At 37.1% G+C, this 17,823-nt stretch overlaps 3 protein-coding genes and 1 long non-coding RNA gene across 4 annotated transcripts in view; 2 read left to right on the plus strand and 2 right to left on the minus strand.

Moving 5' to 3' along the window:
- Positions 1–2,880: 2,880 nt before the first annotated feature.
- Positions 2,881–4,356, plus strand: LOC311093803 (uncharacterized protein; the record flags this gene model as incomplete). Its single annotated transcript, XM_084131396.1, has 4 exons — positions 2,881–2,918; positions 3,270–3,316; positions 3,463–3,780; positions 4,064–4,356. The coding sequence occupies exons 1-4, from the start codon at positions 2,899–2,901 to the stop codon at positions 4,354–4,356; spliced, it is 678 nt and encodes a 225-aa protein (XP_083987522.1). The 5' UTR covers positions 2,881–2,898.
- Positions 4,357–5,461: 1,105 nt separating this feature from the next.
- Positions 5,462–8,400, plus strand: LOC311094036. The gene is made up of 3 exons (XR_014608538.1): positions 5,462–5,513; positions 5,631–5,711; positions 8,243–8,400. It is a non-coding gene; the product is annotated as an uncharacterized lncRNA (long non-coding RNA).
- The window catches only part of LOC311093954 (uncharacterized protein), a gene marked incomplete at its 5' end in the record, with an annotated part of 471,534 nt that continues 459,246 nt past the window's right edge, over positions 5,536–17,823 (minus strand). Inside the window, 2 exons of the mRNA XM_084131654.1 lie at positions 5,536–5,769; positions 8,218–8,274. Of these exons, the coding sequence (XP_083987780.1) occupies positions 8,243–8,274 (32 nt within the window). The 3' untranslated portion in view covers positions 5,536–5,769; positions 8,218–8,242. The remainder of the gene's footprint in view (positions 5,770–8,217; positions 8,275–17,823) is intronic.
- Positions 10,851–15,043, minus strand: LOC311093771 (patr class I histocompatibility antigen, A-5 alpha chain-like; the record flags this gene model as incomplete). The annotated part of the gene is made up of 5 exons (XM_084131366.1): positions 10,851–11,449; positions 11,960–12,036; positions 14,167–14,430; positions 14,514–14,709; positions 15,032–15,043. 4 exons carry the CDS (start codon positions 15,041–15,043, stop codon positions 11,993–11,995), a joined length of 516 nt encoding a protein of 171 aa, XP_083987492.1. The 3' UTR covers positions 10,851–11,449; positions 11,960–11,992.

Genomic DNA, 17,823 nt, shown 5'->3' on the forward strand with positions numbered 1-17,823 from the left:
TGATTAGCAGAATCGTCAGTGATATTGATCAAATCTGATCAGTTCCCATCCCTATGCAGAACTGCATGCAAGTTTTCATTTTTTAAATATAACGCCAGCTTGTGAGTTTTTATGTTCTTATACCAATGGTTTTGTATTTTTTGTGGAAAACTAAACCTGCTAGTGATATTAAAGAGAGTCAAAGTTTATGCTGATTTTTTTCCAGATACAATGATATGATTACGTTTTATAGTGGGGTTATTAATATTGTAAAATGTTTTAGCATTATTTGTCCGATTAGTTGGTAGCAGGGAAAATAACTTCTAAAACGTGTTGCTTTTTAATAGATTATTTCATATTTATTAAATATGAATTTATAAAACCAAAGTTTTGTTTCCTACAATGGATTGTAAATATTCACCTCATCCATACTCGCTCACTTTACCTCCACATGACGCGGTCACGTGGTTCATGTAGAGTTCACCCGCGTTGCCAAGGCAGCAGCAGCTTTATTTGCTATATTTGCAGCAATTATCGGTAAATATTGACACATAATGTACATTGATTATTACGTTAACACGTAAATGACTTGCATGTGATAGCATTTTTTTCTGGGGAGTAGCAGAAACACAGCATTAGGCCTAATACGTTTACATACGTGCATACCAGCCAAAAGTTTTGGATCAGTACGATTTTTAATGTTTTTAAAAGAAGTCATCTCTTCTGCTCACAAAGGCTGCATTAATTTGGTTAAAAATACAAAACACATCGTTAAATATTATGACAATTTAAAATAACTATTTTCTATTTTAATATATTTTAAACTGTAGGTAGTTTATTCCTGTGATCAAAGCTGAATGTTCAGCATCATTACTCCAGTGTTCAGTGTCACATGATCCTTCAGAAATCACTCTAATATGATGATTTGATGCTCAAGAAACATTCATTGTTATTATCAATGTTGAAAACAGTTGTGTACAAACTTGTGACACTGAAGACTGGAGTAATGATGCTGAAAATTCAGCTTTTAATCACTGGAATAAATTACACTTTATATTCACTATATATTCACAGACAACAGCTGATTTACATAAGAATAATGTTTCACAATATTACTGTTTTTAAAAATACAAAAACAGTAATATTGCGAAATCAAATACATGCAACTTTGGTGAGCAGAAGAGACTTCTTTTAAAAACATTAAAAATCTTACCGATCTTAAACTTTTGACTGGTAGTGTATAACTAACATGCATTTCATTTAGTATATACACACACATACACACACAGTTTTTGCAGTTGTATGAAATGCATGTTAGTTTTATTTAGCAGTGTCCTGTAGTGATGGGAGAAACAAAGCTTTTCAAAGCTTTCATACACACAAAAAACCTTTAAGAACTTTTTTAATACCAGGTTTACAAATGAGGACGTCCCTAAAGGGAGGTTTTTGGAGATTTTGTCAGGGTTTAGTCACTTCTGGGTACAAATTTAATACCAAAATATACAAAAAATGTAATTTCACTTTCTGCTGTTCACAGGTTCGGGCGCTGAGAGCTTATATAGAGACAGACAGGCGGAGAAGCTCTTGGTAGTGATGGTGAAATGGGCTTTCCCGCTCGACTGTATCGCACAATGGTTCATTACTCGAAGCTCGTCAACACGTTTCACACTAATGACATCTTGTGGTCAAAAGGTGGAAAAGCTGCTTTTCTGTCCCAGAAGACCCATCCATTTCTTCATGTAATAAATCACTTTGTGCTCTGTAAACCACAAAGCAATAAAATTAATCCTCATAATTCATGTGTTAGTGTTGATGTAGTTCTTACACAATGTATGAACAAACAACTGTATGGATGAATTTATGAATTTAATCTGCTTTGATTAACAAATGCAGCCTTATTCACATAAACTTCAGCCTCAGTCCGAATCCTATGAGTTCATAGGCAAGGCTCATGTAGGCATATATAATCAAAATAAAAGAAAATTATTGTGGAATGGTGAAGTGCTTGTGAACATGTTATTTTGTGGGTAATTTAAGAAATGAAAGATTTTTATTAAGGAACAGGACTTGTTCAACAGTGTGAGGCTGTAGAGGATAATAATGGGTTTTATGGGAGTGTTGTTAGATCAATCTATATAGGGTGAGCATCAACCTCTAATTATTGTATTATTCTAACTAAGTGTATGTGGGAAACCACATCATGATTATGCAAAGTTACCATTAGAAGAAGTTTAGTTTGTCATTTAATTTCTATTGTAATGGTCGTGACTGGTTAGATATAATATACCTTAATTAAGTGTGTTCAGATCTATGGGGACCCTTAGTTTGGACACCTTTACGAACGACAGACACAATGGAGAAGTCATTTTCTTCTTCTGTGTGTTTTCTTTTTAGATTATGCAAATCACATACAGGTATATCAATTCTATTTCAAACATTCATGAATTTAACATATCAACCTCAAATAGCTATCAAGTTAAAAAGGATGGGTTTTTATCAATGTCTCTCCAGATTTGTCAGTACGAGGATCTTCTGATCGGTTAAGAGTTCAGATTGGAGAAAACATCATTCTGAACTGCAGTGCATAATATAAGCTGAGTTTAGGATACAATTTAAATGTCATAATAGCACATAAACCTTAAATCAGTTCCTGATTTACTTCAGCAAAGAATAGAAATCATGACATGTCCATCTGGTGGTCACGACGCGTTACTGCAGCCTGTGTGGCGCCAATGGGATTTTTTTATGTTTCGCGACAAGGAGCTATTTTGGCTATATTTAAATAAAATTAGCGAGATTTTTTTTATTTTTGGCAATTAAACTCTGGCACTGATTGGCCACACCCGTGATCTCAAGCCACGCCACTAGAGGGCAGCCCCGCGGTGTTGCTGTTGCTAAAGCAGTCAAAACAGTGCAGTCATGTCTCCGGTTCCACCCGTGTATGTTTATGTAGTATATGTTATTATTATAGTATATTGATGCAGACAGAACAATTATGATAATGGTTTTTATTATTGGGGTTATTAATACCATTATTAGATTATCACCAAATTTCTAAAGCCTGTTGTTTCTTTGAGATCTATTACATAAAGATTCAGATTATAGTTTGATGTTTCTTATTAGTCATTTTTATCATGTAAGATCGACATTTGTTAAATGTTCAGACTAAATCAATCAATGTTTAGTAATATTTTACCGCTCAGGAAAGCGTTTTATCTCTGTATATAAATGTGTTTGTGATTCATTAGCCTGAATCTGTGACATAAACCAGCTCTTCTGTTTCTCTTCAGGTTCAGAGGGTTGAATCTGCTGCTGTTTTGCTTTATCATATATAGTGGTCAGTATCATTTTTGTTCATAAATTCAGTAGGCTATATTACATCATCACACACCATGACTACTTCTCTATACAATTGATTGTGGAGAGTATTTTTCAGTATTGATTCTTTGTATTGAATTAATTTGATTCTGTCTGTGTTTGCAGAATCCCCAGCTGAAGGAAACAATCATATATCTGTGACGGGGAAAACAGGAGAAAGCATCACCCTGTCGTGTGAATCTGAGGACACAGACAGAGACATTTCTCTTGCTGTATTTAACAAACGGTCAGGAAACATCTTTGCTTGTGTGAAAGAGGAATGTAAGACTGTAGATAAACGAGTGTTTAAAGAAGGATCATGTGACATCATCATCGAGGATCTGAGATTCAGTGACGCTGGGAAATACACTTTAATAGTCTATTACAGTGTTAATCAGACAGAAGTGAAGCGACAAACCCTGGAGTATTATCTTCATATTCATGGTAAAGTCAAAACTGATCAAACCATCAGTGTGTGCTTTCATGATTTCCTGAAAATGTTAACAGTTTAATAAAATAACTATTGTGTTTTGCCTGTGATTAGCAAAAACATTAAATGTAACAAATGAACAATTATCCAATATTCAGATTAGATGATTCCATTGTAGGATTTTCAGTGGCTGGTTTTTAAACTATTACATTTCGTTCCTTTAATTCTAAATTTGTTATTATGGCCTTGACTGATTGACACATTATAATAATGAATAATGTCTGTGTTCCTCCTCAGATGAGATCTCTGTGCAGGAAGGAGAGGATCTGAAGTTGGATGTTCTGTTGACCATCGCTGGTAAAGTGGAGTATCAGAACAGAAGAAGCTCAGGCTGGACAGAGGTGTGGAGGAAAGATCGCATGGACCGGCCTGATCCACTGGTCGACACAGACATGACTCTGATCATTAAAGAGTTTAAAGCCACTTACACTGGAACATACAGAGTTCTGGATTATGAAGGAGAAACCTTGATCACAGTCTCAGTCTCAGTCTCAGTCACAGGTGAGAGAAGATCAGTGGATGAGGAGTAGGGTTGCAAAATTCTGGAAATTTTCAAAGATGGAAACTTTCCATGGGAATTAATGGGAATTTAAGGGAATTAACAGGAATTTATGGGAATAAACTGGGAATTTTCAAATTTGAAGGTTGGCTCTTCATAGGGAACTTAAATATAGTTGAGGAAAGTATATTTTAGCATAATCTTGACTAAAACAAACAGATGCCATTCAAATGCCATTCAAATACACTTGAATATCTATGTCATTCCTCAATCACACACACATAGCACACTGCTTACTGCATGGCTACTGAGACCACACCCCCTACTGGCACTGTGCACTATTGAGACCACACCCCCTACTGGCACTGTGCACTATTGAGACCACACCCCCTACTGGCACTGTGCACTATTGAGACCACACCCCCTACTGGCACTGTGCACTATTGAGACCACACCCCCTACTGGCACTGTGCACTATTGAGACCACACCCCCTACTGGCACTGTGCACTATTGAGACCACACCCCCTACTGGCACTGTGCACTATTGAGACCACACCCCCTACTGGCACTGTGCACGCCTCCATCACATGTACAGAAGCCCAAAGCACAAGACTATTGAAGGCACACATTTGAGCCTGTGGACTAAACAAAGTGAAGTAAGTTTTGATGATATTATGGGGAAATATATTTATTAAATGTTTAAATTGCAAATATCACATACAGATGTATTCATCTAGTAGATAGCAAGCTGATAAGTTAGATGCTAAATAAGCTAGCATAACTATTTACCACATAAGTAGGGCTGGGCGGTATGACGGTATATATCAGAAGTCAACTAGAGCAGTGCAGCACACTGAAAGTTTAGAAAGCCTTTGCTCTTGCTTGCAACGGGGCTTACTTGACAACAAGTTCATATATCAATATTCTAACTAATAATGTATCTATCCATCTCTTATGTGTACGGTTACTTTTAGAGTGGAACCAAGCGGTTGCCGTGGTAATGAATATTTCCAAAATTCCCCAGCTTAACTTCCCATGGAAATTTACCGGAAACTTTCCGCCCCTTTGAGCTTATTTTTTTATCAGGATTTGAACAGAAAATTGATGCTGATTCTCCTCTACAGAATCTGGTACAGACTCAACGGAAACACTGGATACATATGATGACAAAACTGATGAACAACATAGTAAGTAAAACAGGAGGCATTGAGAGATTTACACAATCTTTAAGCAGTGAGTTTAATAAAATAAAAATAAAAACATGTAATAAGAAAAACTGTTCTCTTCCCTCCTTCCTCCTTCAGCTGTAGAGATCTGGGTTATTGTGTGTGTGTGTGGAGCTCTGCTGGTTCTGGTGGCTGGGATTACGGTCGTCTGTGTTTACGGTATGTTCATGTCTGATGAGCGGCCTGGGAGAGCTCAGAGTCACGGAGAGCCAAGTCCCTGGACATGGAGGAGTTTATCAGACTATTCGGCAGCACAAAAACAGGCAGAGCAGAACACTTCATTTTTGTGTTGAAAATAAAGTAATGTAAAAAGTAAAGTAAATAAAATAATGTTAAATTACTAAATAATAAATTTTTATTTATTGGAACAGAACTGTGTTGTCTAATCCATGCAAAATACAAAAATGTAATAACATCTATATTACAGCACATGGCATTGCACAAAATTTTGGAAATCGTGCTTAATATTTTCTAAACCAGTATTTATTTTCAATTGAATTTTCTGAAATCCCCCCCCCCCCCCCCCTCCTCCATAGTATTTTTTCCTAATTTGCAAGTCAGTGTGCCGTCAACTTTCTAGCTATAAACAATCTTCCAAATATTTTATTTTGTGTTCAACAGAAGAAAGAAACTCATTCAGGTTTGGAACAACTTAAGGGTGATAAAGTAATTACAGAATTTTCATTTTTGGGTGTACTATCCCTTTAAGTGGCAAATACAGAAGCTTCAGCACCAATAAGGAGAGTAAATAAGAAACCAGAAGGGGGCAGCATTTACATTCAGTATAAATATGAACATCCATGGATGTTAAACTTGATGAACTCCAGATAATTTCTCACTAGCTCTGCTGATGTTTTGAACACACTATAAAAATAATGGCAATCACTTAACCTGTTAAGCTGTAACCCCACTTTTGAAAAATCCCAAGAAATGACATACCCAAACTGAAACAGATACAGTTCATGAACCCTTTGTACTAAAAGCACAAGTATGATCTCATTTGAAAGCTGACACCTGGCAGTTTATTGTAAATGTAGAATTAATTATTGTCATAATGACAAAAATTGTTATAAATAGCTTCAAAGTTTTGTAAAGTTATTAGAAATTATTTTTTATGAAACATCCTCATGAAAAAAAAATTGAAGTTGGCACTGGAGCAATCTAGAAATGCACTACAGCTAATGCCACATGTCTAAACATTTTATGTTTAAAATCTTAAGATAATAAGTCCAAAACTCTGTATTTAGTGAAATGTTTTTCAAGACCATGTCATGTGACTTTATTTTGATTTGACGCTAAAATGCTACTGATGTTTATTGTCATCTTCTAACCATCTATCCAGTATATTGTCTTTATTGTTTTGTGGTGCAAACGAGCCCCATTCAGTCTCAGTCTCCCCCTGCACACATTCACACCTCTCCAGCCCGGTTATGGCTGTAAATATGCATTTCTTTTGTCTGCATTATAGTTACTAACGACTGGCTATTCACAGGCTATTCATATGGTTTCAGTCACTAATTTCTTTTCTTAAAGTTCACCCTTACATTTTAAACTGTATCAAATGCATTTCTTGAATAAAGAAACATTTCAGTAAGCATTCAAAAAATAATAAAAATATAACTTCTAGGTGGCAGGTGCACCTAGGGCTAGCTAGCATGTTAGCTTAGCACACCATCAATACACGACAATTTATGAGATTAAAACCATGTTTGTGCTTATAAACTTACTTTATAAAGCAAATCGAGTATTTTAAATAATTTTTTGTGATCTAATTTGGCTTCAGATAAAAAATCAGACAGAAAATATACTATTGGATAGTGTTCTGCACAACGATTCTATATAGATTAGCATTACATTATAAATATAATCTATTATTATGGAAATACCTGGCATGGATTGAAAAACACAGGTAACTCAAATATCATAGCAAACATGTTTATTGTCTTCAAAACTGCATGTTACAGCCATAGTTACAGCGCGATCTTTTGTTAGCTTTGTGTGTGTTCGAGGCTTCCTGGATTGTCACATGATTATGGCACTTCTTCATGTTCTAATACTGTGCACAGGGCGGCGAGGGCGCCCTCAGGCTATTGGTATGAATTGAAAACACAGTATCAGAGTTATGCAAACGCTCATAATGATTACATCGACGCATTTGGGTATAAATTCAATAAATATTATTCCTGTCTATAGAAATCTGATGTAAACCTATGAGAATATATCAATATTTCTCCAAATCTGCACATTTTTGAGCTAAAGCCCTGAGGCACGTTGTTTTGTGTATCGCTGTCATGACGACGGCACGGGAGTTTTTTTATGAATGAAAGCGGCTGACGCGCATAATTCATATCAAAGGTATCGACTAATTTTTTCATTTCATAACTCCTGACACAAATTAAGAAATAACTGTCGCTATAAGTTTCTCAGAATACAATAGTGGTCAAATTCTGAAACTTGAGTCTTATATCTTTTTAATGATGTATAGTTTGTCAAGGTATAACATTAAATCTGATAGTAACTTTGAACTATATATAAATAAAACCGCTTCAGTGCGCCGACGCACTGGCAACGGTTAACAGGTTAAAGCAATATGTTTTGTGACATAATATTACATTGTCATCTGTTGTGTGGATATGATTGTATGTATGTTTACAGGTTCTGTTACCTTTTGTCCTTTAATTCCTTGACAGTCACATCCTGATTTCCCACTGCAAACACAACCCTGAGAGGAAAACACAAGGAAAACAACTCCATGACTGCATGAAAACATTTACAATAACAATAAGGGGGGACTCTCACTCTTGCTCACTGAGAAGAATAGAAGGCCACCAAAAGCTATTGAAAAAAAAGAAAAGAAAAGAAAACGACTGGTTCTTGGCCCCCCCTGTGCCCCCCCATTTATAAAATCCTGGGATCGCCCCTGCTGGGATCGTACAACACTGTTCATGTTTGGTATCATCTGAAATGTCTCACTGTAAAGTGTCTTTTTCAGTGTCTAAGCATGTGTAAAAGTTAATGTATGCGAGTGACAATACAAACTAACTCGTAAAGATGTCTGTGTGTATATTTACACTTTCCTCACATATTTCATTGTTATATTTAGAAGACATAATCTATGTGCCTTTTAGTCATTATATGGTCTATTTAATATATATATATATCGCTCACTTCTAGAGCTAAAGCACTCTTTGGGTGCATGCACACTAATGTGCCAGACAACCGCTCAGTATTAATCATTTCTAGCAGTGCAGGTTTCCATATAATGGCAAATTTGTTCCTATTGTACTGTATTAATCATTGTAATTTAATATTTATTGTGGAGATTACTGTTACTATGTTTATGGTGACTACTATCATTTGTTATTGTTATTTGTACTTATCTATTTTTCTTATATCTTTATTTATAGAAAACCACACACACATGCAAAGTCAAATTTATTCAGTGTACTGAGTTATGGTGACAATAAATGGGTTATTCCCCAATACCTGATCATATCTGGTAAAGTCTCTCACTGGACGCTCTGTAGTGGGTCTGTTATCAACCGGCTAAATCAGCTTCTACTAGCCAACATTTGTACAGTGACTGAGACTCATCCTCAAAGAAGTAAAACTAAAAGGTAATGAAGTTTTTAATAGTTTAGAGATATCTTGCTAACAGAGGATGAGTCTTCCAGGCAAACGCCACCCTGTCCTCAAGAGGTCTAAACTCTGGAGACTGTGATAAATGCAAATTCCCATTGTTAGCATGTTTCCATTTGAAAAGAGGTTTCTGTCTCGCTCTGAGTATTAGCCTAGTAATAAGCCTAGTATATATGTATCATATATTGCTGCCACAATAACGGCCTTGCTTTCTTCTCTTTCCCATGTTTGTTTGCTGTGGTGGAGCTGTGATGAAATATTGTTCTTGTAAATACTTTCCAGCATTCAGTAATAAAAGTGTACATTATACGTACGGTGCTCGGCAGTGATCAAAAACGATTTCAAAACTGTGAATTTTGAATGTCTTCTTGTTTGCCAGCTGATGTACATTTGGATAATATATTTAAAAAGCAAACAACAATTAGTGTAATGACAATGTTATTCTTTGCATGAAAACACTTGCATTAGCCTGTTGCACTGGGTGAATTAACTTCAGAATTATATTCCTATAGACGGTCAACAGTGATAAGATAAGAGTGGTCCAGACCAACCTTACGAACGTATGACTTATAGACTTAAGTAAACACGTATTAAGGATAAGGTACAGCTTAAGGTAGGCTATAACTTAAGAACGACGTAGCGTTAAGAAGGTTTCGGGAAACGCAGCCCAGGTTAGTAAACGGACTGAAATTCAGGTGGAGCAAAGGAGCACACTGATTGAAGTTTTAGAGATCCGACTAAATAGTAATTTCCAGCAGCTGCTGAAGTCAACAGGTTAGATGTTTTCAGACACCAGTTCACCCTGTTGACACCATATGAGGAGATGCTGATTCTGGAAGTACAAAATCACCAAATCATTTAAACTGTTGCTGTGTTTGTGGTTCTGTTTATGGAAACTACATCCTGTTATATCGCGCGATCATACATGAATTCGCGAGATCTCGTGGGTCCTCGTGACTTCAGCTGTCAGTCATGGCCGCAGCCGTTCCGCAACAAACCCGGACCTGGTGTGTGTTGAAGGACGGCGGAGCACGGAGCCGACACGCAGTTGGTGGAAATCCAGGGTAACACATCGGCATTATATCAGAGGCTAATAATGGGTTTTCCGTTTAGAGCAACAAAGTGTTAGACCAATCTAAATAGAGTGAGCCTCAACCTCTGATTATTGTATAGCATTATTATTATTAAGTGTACGTGGGAAACCACGGCATGATTAGCTATATAAGTTACCATTAGAGGAAGTTAAATTGGTCAGCTTATTTCTATTGTAATTGTCGTGACCTCTGGTTAGATATAGGCTAATCTTACCTTAATTACGTGTGTTCAGATCTATGGGGACTACATAATAAACTTTTAGAAATTAACAAGCATGGTGCGGTTATCTAAAAAGTAGCCTAGTAGTCAATCGCCTCTGTCTAATGACTAAAGGCGGGCATACACTGTGCGATGTCTGTGCGATTTCAGCAAGGTTACCTACTCACACTGAACGAGTAGATCACATGCGATGGAAAGCCAAAGCTCAGGATTTATGTGCTCACACTATATACCTCCCCGTCTAGGGTTAGGAATGCCTATGACAAACAAAAGCATCAATTGAATTGATACATCTATCCCTTCTCCTGTCCCAGCTCACATACAAATATTACAAAAAAACGAAATAGTGTCAAAAGTAAGTTTTTATTAACATAGGAATGAATAACAGGAAGCGTTAATCTTCAGGAGGGGTTCAAGCCAAAATAACAAACAAAAATAGTTTTAACTGAAGGGAATTAAATGTAATTTACCTAACAAAAGAAAAACCCCAAAGAAAATACAAAAGACTTCCCTTACTCCCTAACTGACCATAAACAGGAGAAAATTACTCAAGAAAACAAGAATGGCAACCTCCTCCCTACGGCTTCCAAAAGAAACTAATTAAACATCAACTTAATGACATAAATCAGTAACAGCTTAAATAAACAAGAAAATATAAATAAAATATAATACAAAAGAGAAACTTATGATACCAAAGTAACAAGACCGATGGCCTCATAATTCGACGGTGACAACCCCACACAGGGAAACCTCACTGAAGGAACCACACTCCAACATTTAGAACTCCAACAATAAACTAAATGTCTGGGGCAGGAGATGAGGGACAGAACGACAACGGAGCTCTACGACGCGCGCCCAAGAAGCTCTCCTGCATTGCCGTCTTTCTCAGCTTATCAACACTCCCGCTCATCAACGTGATCTGCCGCAGCTGAACCCAATCAAGCCTGCACAGAAGGAGAGGGAGAGAGAGAGAGAGAGAGAGAGAGACAACGAACTGCACAATAACAAGTCACATCACAAAATTAAATAAATAATAAAAGAAATAACACATTACGTCCAGGGATGTAACACATCCACCCTTAGTTACAAAACCTGATTTGTAACAAATTAGTTGAATCCATCAACACTTCATGCCGTTTTTTTACTTTTACGGTCGATTAGGCATCAGCGGTATAAGCCCTTCATAATGCGTCAGCTACGACATTATCTACACCTTTTTTATAACGTATGTCCAAGTTGAACTCTTGTAAGATGAGTGCCCATCTCATTAAACGCTGATTAGAATTAGACATACGAGCAAGAAACACCAGAGGGTTGTGATCTGTGTACGCCACAATGCAGTCACCAGAACTTAAATACACCTCAAAGTGTTGGACGGCCAACAGTAATGCCAGGGCTTCTTTCTCTATTGTGCTATAGTTTTTCTTTTAGAATTTTTTTGAGAAATAGCTCACTTGGATGTTCGATACCAGCGCTGTCTGCTTGCATCAGCACCGCACCGGCGTCATGAGCACTCGCGTCCACCTGCAGGCTAAAAGGTTCAGTGAAATTCGGGGCAGAAAGCACAGAAGCATTACACAATAAATCTTTAGCAGAACAGATTCACATATTTTGTTCCACACAAATTTTCGCTCAGTACTTAAAAGGTCAGTAAGGGGTGCAACCACTGTGGAAAAATTCCTACAGAATCCCCTATAGTATCCAGCCATTCCTAAGAAACGCCTCAACTCGCGTTTATTAGTGGGTGAAGGAAAAGTAACAACAGCTTCAACTTTAGCCTTAACGGGCTTAACCTGACCCTGTCCAACTATTTTACCGAGGTAAGTCACCACTGCTCTGGCAAACTCACACTTGCTGAGGTTGAGTGTTAAGGACGCTTCAGCCAAGCGTTTCATGACTAAACTCAGGGTGCATAAGTGGTCTTCCCATGTCATAGAATAGATCACTACGTCATCTTGATACACTTCACAGTTTTGTACCTCGGATAACACAATCTGCATTAATCGTTGGAATGTGGCAGGTGCATTGCGCATCCCGAAAGCCATCACCGTATATTGCATGAATGCATCAGGCGTGACAAAGGCGGAGATTTCAGAAGCGCGCGGTGTCAATGGCACCTGCCAGTATCCCTTCAAAAGATCGAGTTTGGTTACATAGCGTGAAGTACCAACACGATCAACGCAATCCTCCATTCTAGGGATACTGGCAGGTGCCATTGACACCGCGCGCCTAGACGGGGAGGTCGTGACAATTGGGGGCTCGTCCGGGAGAGAGAGAGAGAGACAACGAACTGCACAATAAGAAGTCACATCACAAAATCAAATAAATAATAAAAGAATTAACACATTACGTCCAGGGATGTAACAAAATATATAGGCTAATAAGTGATAAAAACATCTAACATGGCCACGTCTAACGGATTTAAATTGTCTGCTATTTTTGCCAGCCCTCTCTCCTGGCTTTTGCAGACTTTGAGGTGTTCCCTGGCGTTTTGATTAAACATTAAAATTCCGAATAAACTTCGACTATGAGTTCTTGCTCTGCTGGGGAGAAAAACTGAGCGCGCTCTTTGGCCACGCTGAGGAGCCAATAGCAGCGTTGCTGATCAATGTTTCTACTATCGATACATATCCCCTTTTAAACCAGCGCATGAACGCGCAATTATCTCAGATAACTCAATCCAGCGATACTAATCATATCCGGCAAGTGTGTTCGAAGAACCTAATTAGCCAGATCATGATTAGCACGATGATATCATCTTGGATGTGTAATTTGATCTCGGATGTTTTAAGCAACGTACGAAGAACGAGCCCCAGTTCTACACACTTGCTGAATTCAGAAGCGCACACTAGCATGATGTTACTCCTACTATTTCTGTCATAGAGATCCTGCAGAAGTGTAAGAGTTGAACACTAGTCTGAGCTTCTGAATTCAGGAACTGTGTTATCAGCCGAGAGTCTCAGCAATCCAGACCAACATCTTCCAGAAGCTCAATCTGCATTAAAATAATAACCAGGAGAGGGAAATAAAGCACAATCTGCTGTAAAATAATAACCAGGAGAGGGAAATAAAGAGCCATCAGACTCCAGCTTTATATTCCCAGACTCTGCACTAGCATTGAGAAGAACTCAGCGATCACTGAGCTATTGAGTTCATTTACAAGACCAGAATCAGGATCAGGATCAGGATCAACAACACAGAAAATACTGGAAGACTAGCTGGAGAAAAGGAGAACAGCTTTGGATGGACAGTTGAACAAGCAGCGACAGATTTAGTTCAATTAATCATTAAACAATCTGTACCATTGGCAACAATTCAGACACACACACACACACACACACACACACACACACACACACACACACACACACACACACACACACACACTAACCCGACCCCTAAACCTACCCTTCACACAAAACTTGCTGCATTATTACATTTTCAAAAAATCTCATTCTGTATGATTTATAAGCTGTTTTCCTCACGGGGACCAAAAAACATTATATATTTTCTATTATATATATTATATGTATATATATAGGGAACAGCAGGGCCACAGAGAGAGAGAGAGAGAGAGAGAGAGAGAGAGAGAGAGAGAGAGAGAGAGAGAGAAAGAGAGAGACTACTAATTAAAGATTTGATTTTGATTTTGAGAACTTACTCTGTTTTATGTTGTGAAACGTTGAGATCCAGTCAGTGCAGGTCTTGAGGTAATGCATGAGGAACTGGTTGCCTCCTGTGTGACGATCCCATTCCTCTTTGGTTTCTTTGGCTTTGGGGCTTTTATCAATCCACTGCATAGTGTCATAATTAAAGGATATAAAATCTTCTCCATCAAATCCATATTCATCAAAGACAGTCAGATTCACTGATCCATCAGGAAGTTTCTCCAGTTCACAGCCAATTATTCTCTGCAGAACATGATCTACAATCACAGATCAACACTCATGAGAAACTCACAGTAAATATAATGTCTGATAATTAATAAGAGTAAAGCATGAATCTCACCAGAACACAGTGAGTCTGTGCAGTTTGACAGAGTCCTGATCTGATGTATGAACCAGTCTCTAGAATCAGGAGGATCTTCAGGAGCTTCAGTCCAGTCTTTATCAGTCAGAATCCAGACTCGTTCTTCATTACTGAAGTGTTTGATCCGTCTGTCGTCATAAACACACACAGAACTCTGGGAATGAGTCTGATTTGGTCAGGCCTGTAAACTTGTAGTGCATGAAGTGTTTCTCTGAGGAACATATAAAACACAAACAACAATGGAAACATAAAGCAAATAAAATGTATTTATACAGAACAAGGACAGCAAAGCTGACCAAAGTGCTGAGCAAAGTAGGATTACAACACAATAAAAGATAACACAACACAATATGCAAAACGTTATAGGTGAAATTATGTATGCTAAAAAACACAACATCTTAAATATAACCTAAAAACAAACTCAAGTTGTTGATGTAACTGGTGTCTGTCGAACAGAAGGAAGTGCTGTATACGGACATAAAAAGCTTGTTTCTTACCTTGCTGTGCATCGCTTAGAAAAGAGCATAACAATAAAAAACTAAATAAAATCATTCTTAAGTGTGTGTTCACTACTCGCTGCTCCTAATGTGTGCGCTCTAACTTGAATGTGTTAAACGCAGAGGACAAACTCTGGGTATTGCTTACTATACTTCACCTTCACATCATGTCACTTGTGTCTGTGTACAGAAGATGTTTATATTCTGTGCGTTCAGGAAATGAGGAAATGAGAAAACACTCGCTTGATGGAACCACAAAGCGTGTCTGTCTGCATTCCTGAGCTCATGTCAAGTCAAGCTCTGTTTAAAAGCAGCTTCACAGTATTAAACACAATCTCACTGTTCTCTTATAAAGCTCTAATAAGACAATAGTGTCATCATTCACTCAGTTCAGTTCAGCTCAATGACTGTCAACTTCAATGAGTGGCCAGAATGTGGAGAACAACATGAAGGCATGAGATGCTGTAGGACCTTGCTCAAGAACTGAAGAGCTACAGCATTTAGGGCTTTATAAGAAATCAGCACAATTTTTTTTTTTTTCAATGTTTAATAAGTAAATGCAGAATTGAGCAAATTCTTCTGCTGCATTTTGGACCAGCTATTCATATGACTTGTGTGCTATATTCACACATGTACACGTCTTCTGCAGTCACATGACGGGTTAATGCGAGGAACAGACTGAAACGAATTCAAACACATATTCAAAGTTGGTACAAATTTGTTTGCTTAAAAAAAAGCAAACACACACACACACACACACACACACACACACACACACACACTCCTTTTTCCCGTTCACAATAGAGCCAGCAGGAACACGACTTAAAAAGGCAAACAGAGTCAGATTTGATTTCATGTTGATTTAAAGCACTTTGAACAACTGTGTCAACAATATTCAGCTTCTGTGTGGTCTATGAAAACACAATAACATTCAACTCACAAATAATCCATAATTTTATTACACAGATTTTTTTAAACAAATCTACTCAACAATTACATTGTGTAAAAACCTGTTATAAATGTCACTTTCAGATTCCTGAACTTGGATATTTTTGGTGTGCTGAAGAATTAGATCCTGATAATCATCTAATGAATCAATAGAGACTCTCTCATAGGTTTCTGCTTAATGTGTGTAAAAGGCTTTACATGAGAGTGACAAGTAGAGCAGAATTAATATTTCATATCCATGTTTTAACAAACGCTCTGCTGCTTTAGATCTGCTGGATTTGATCAGTATCAGAAACACATAAATCTGATCATATCTTCTGAGCTCTGCACTGATTTAATGTTTGATTAATAAAAGATGCATCAAAGAAAAAACTCTCAAGCCTTAATTCATATTTCTATTCATTCCATACAAAAAAGTAAAACTTCTTATTCTTACTATAGTTTTTGCTGTTGTTGTTGAAATAATATTTAATCTCCTTTGACTATCGAACACATGCTGTATTCATATGAGCTGAGAGAAATGTATGATATCAGTCAAACCTAAACATCATGTTTCACTATGTCCAATAAACACACACTCACAGTTACTCAAGACTCGTTTATTTCTCAGTATTTAACACACTCTTTAACACAAAGAGGCGCATTTACAGTAGCATATGTCTCACACTTCAGAGTATTACACTCCATAAAGAATCTGGACATTTGATCAACACATATTCTCTGGGAATCAAACCCATAACCTGATTATGATTAGTCCAATTACAGGAAAACTATGAGGAACGCGGGGAATATCTGTATCTCTATAGTGTTCCTGTAGCTCAGCCAATCATGACACAGCATAATGAAGTTAATATTACAAACACACACAAAGTCCCCTGACAGGATTTAGAACACAGAATAATAAAGTAAATATTACCAACACACACAAAGTCCCCTGACAGGATTTAGAACACAGAATATTAATAAAGTAAATATTACAGACACACACAAAGTCCTTTTGAACATCTTTTGAAAGAAAGGATCTTGGTTGTTACATAAATTCAGCCTGAAGAGTTTAACCATGGCCACAAAAAGTTACATAATCATGATAATAACTCTTACAGTAAATGATGTATTGCACTAGTAACCAGAGAAGAGAGGTTGATCATAATAATTCAGGAAATACCAGTAAAATACCTACTGGGGGGCTTACTAATGTAATCAAAAAAAAAAATGTACAGTTAAGATAGGCTACTTAATTTATTATTCCAATATCCAAATATGATACTAAATACCACAGGGAAAAGGGCTTCTATTTGTGACGTGCTGTCTTTGCATTTGAGCATTGCACATTTTAAACAGGACACGCATTAGCTGAATAAATGTTACCAATACAAACATATTTATAGAAAACAGTTGACAGTGATTAGACAGGAGTCCAATAATAGCATAACGAATCACTTTAAAAAAAGAATATCAAGTATACCGGTAAATTACACAAATCCGACATATAAGGGCTGTTAACAGTAAAAAAACAAAACAAAAAAAAAAACAAGCAAGAACAAAATTTAAACTTAGCCCGTGAAATTTAATTTTAAAATTATCTTTTCCACAACTGCTAGCCAAAGAATCATACAATATACTGTCAAACTCGTAAAATGAAAAATTATATAAAAAATTCACAGACAACATATGTTCACATTCATGGAACAATTCAAACGGGACCAGAAAATAATTATTTTCTCCCATTCACTTGCATTGCCAATTTTTCAACCTAGAGGTCCACTTGGGGTTTTTACGGATGTGTCCGATATTGGTGTCGATATTCAGTCTCTTTTTGATGATAGGCTTTACGCATCTGTCAA

This window comes from Abramis brama, assembly GCF_963993115.1.
Source record: "Abramis brama genome assembly, chromosome: 12".
NCBI lineage: Eukaryota > Metazoa > Chordata > Actinopteri > Cypriniformes > Leuciscidae > Abramis > Abramis brama.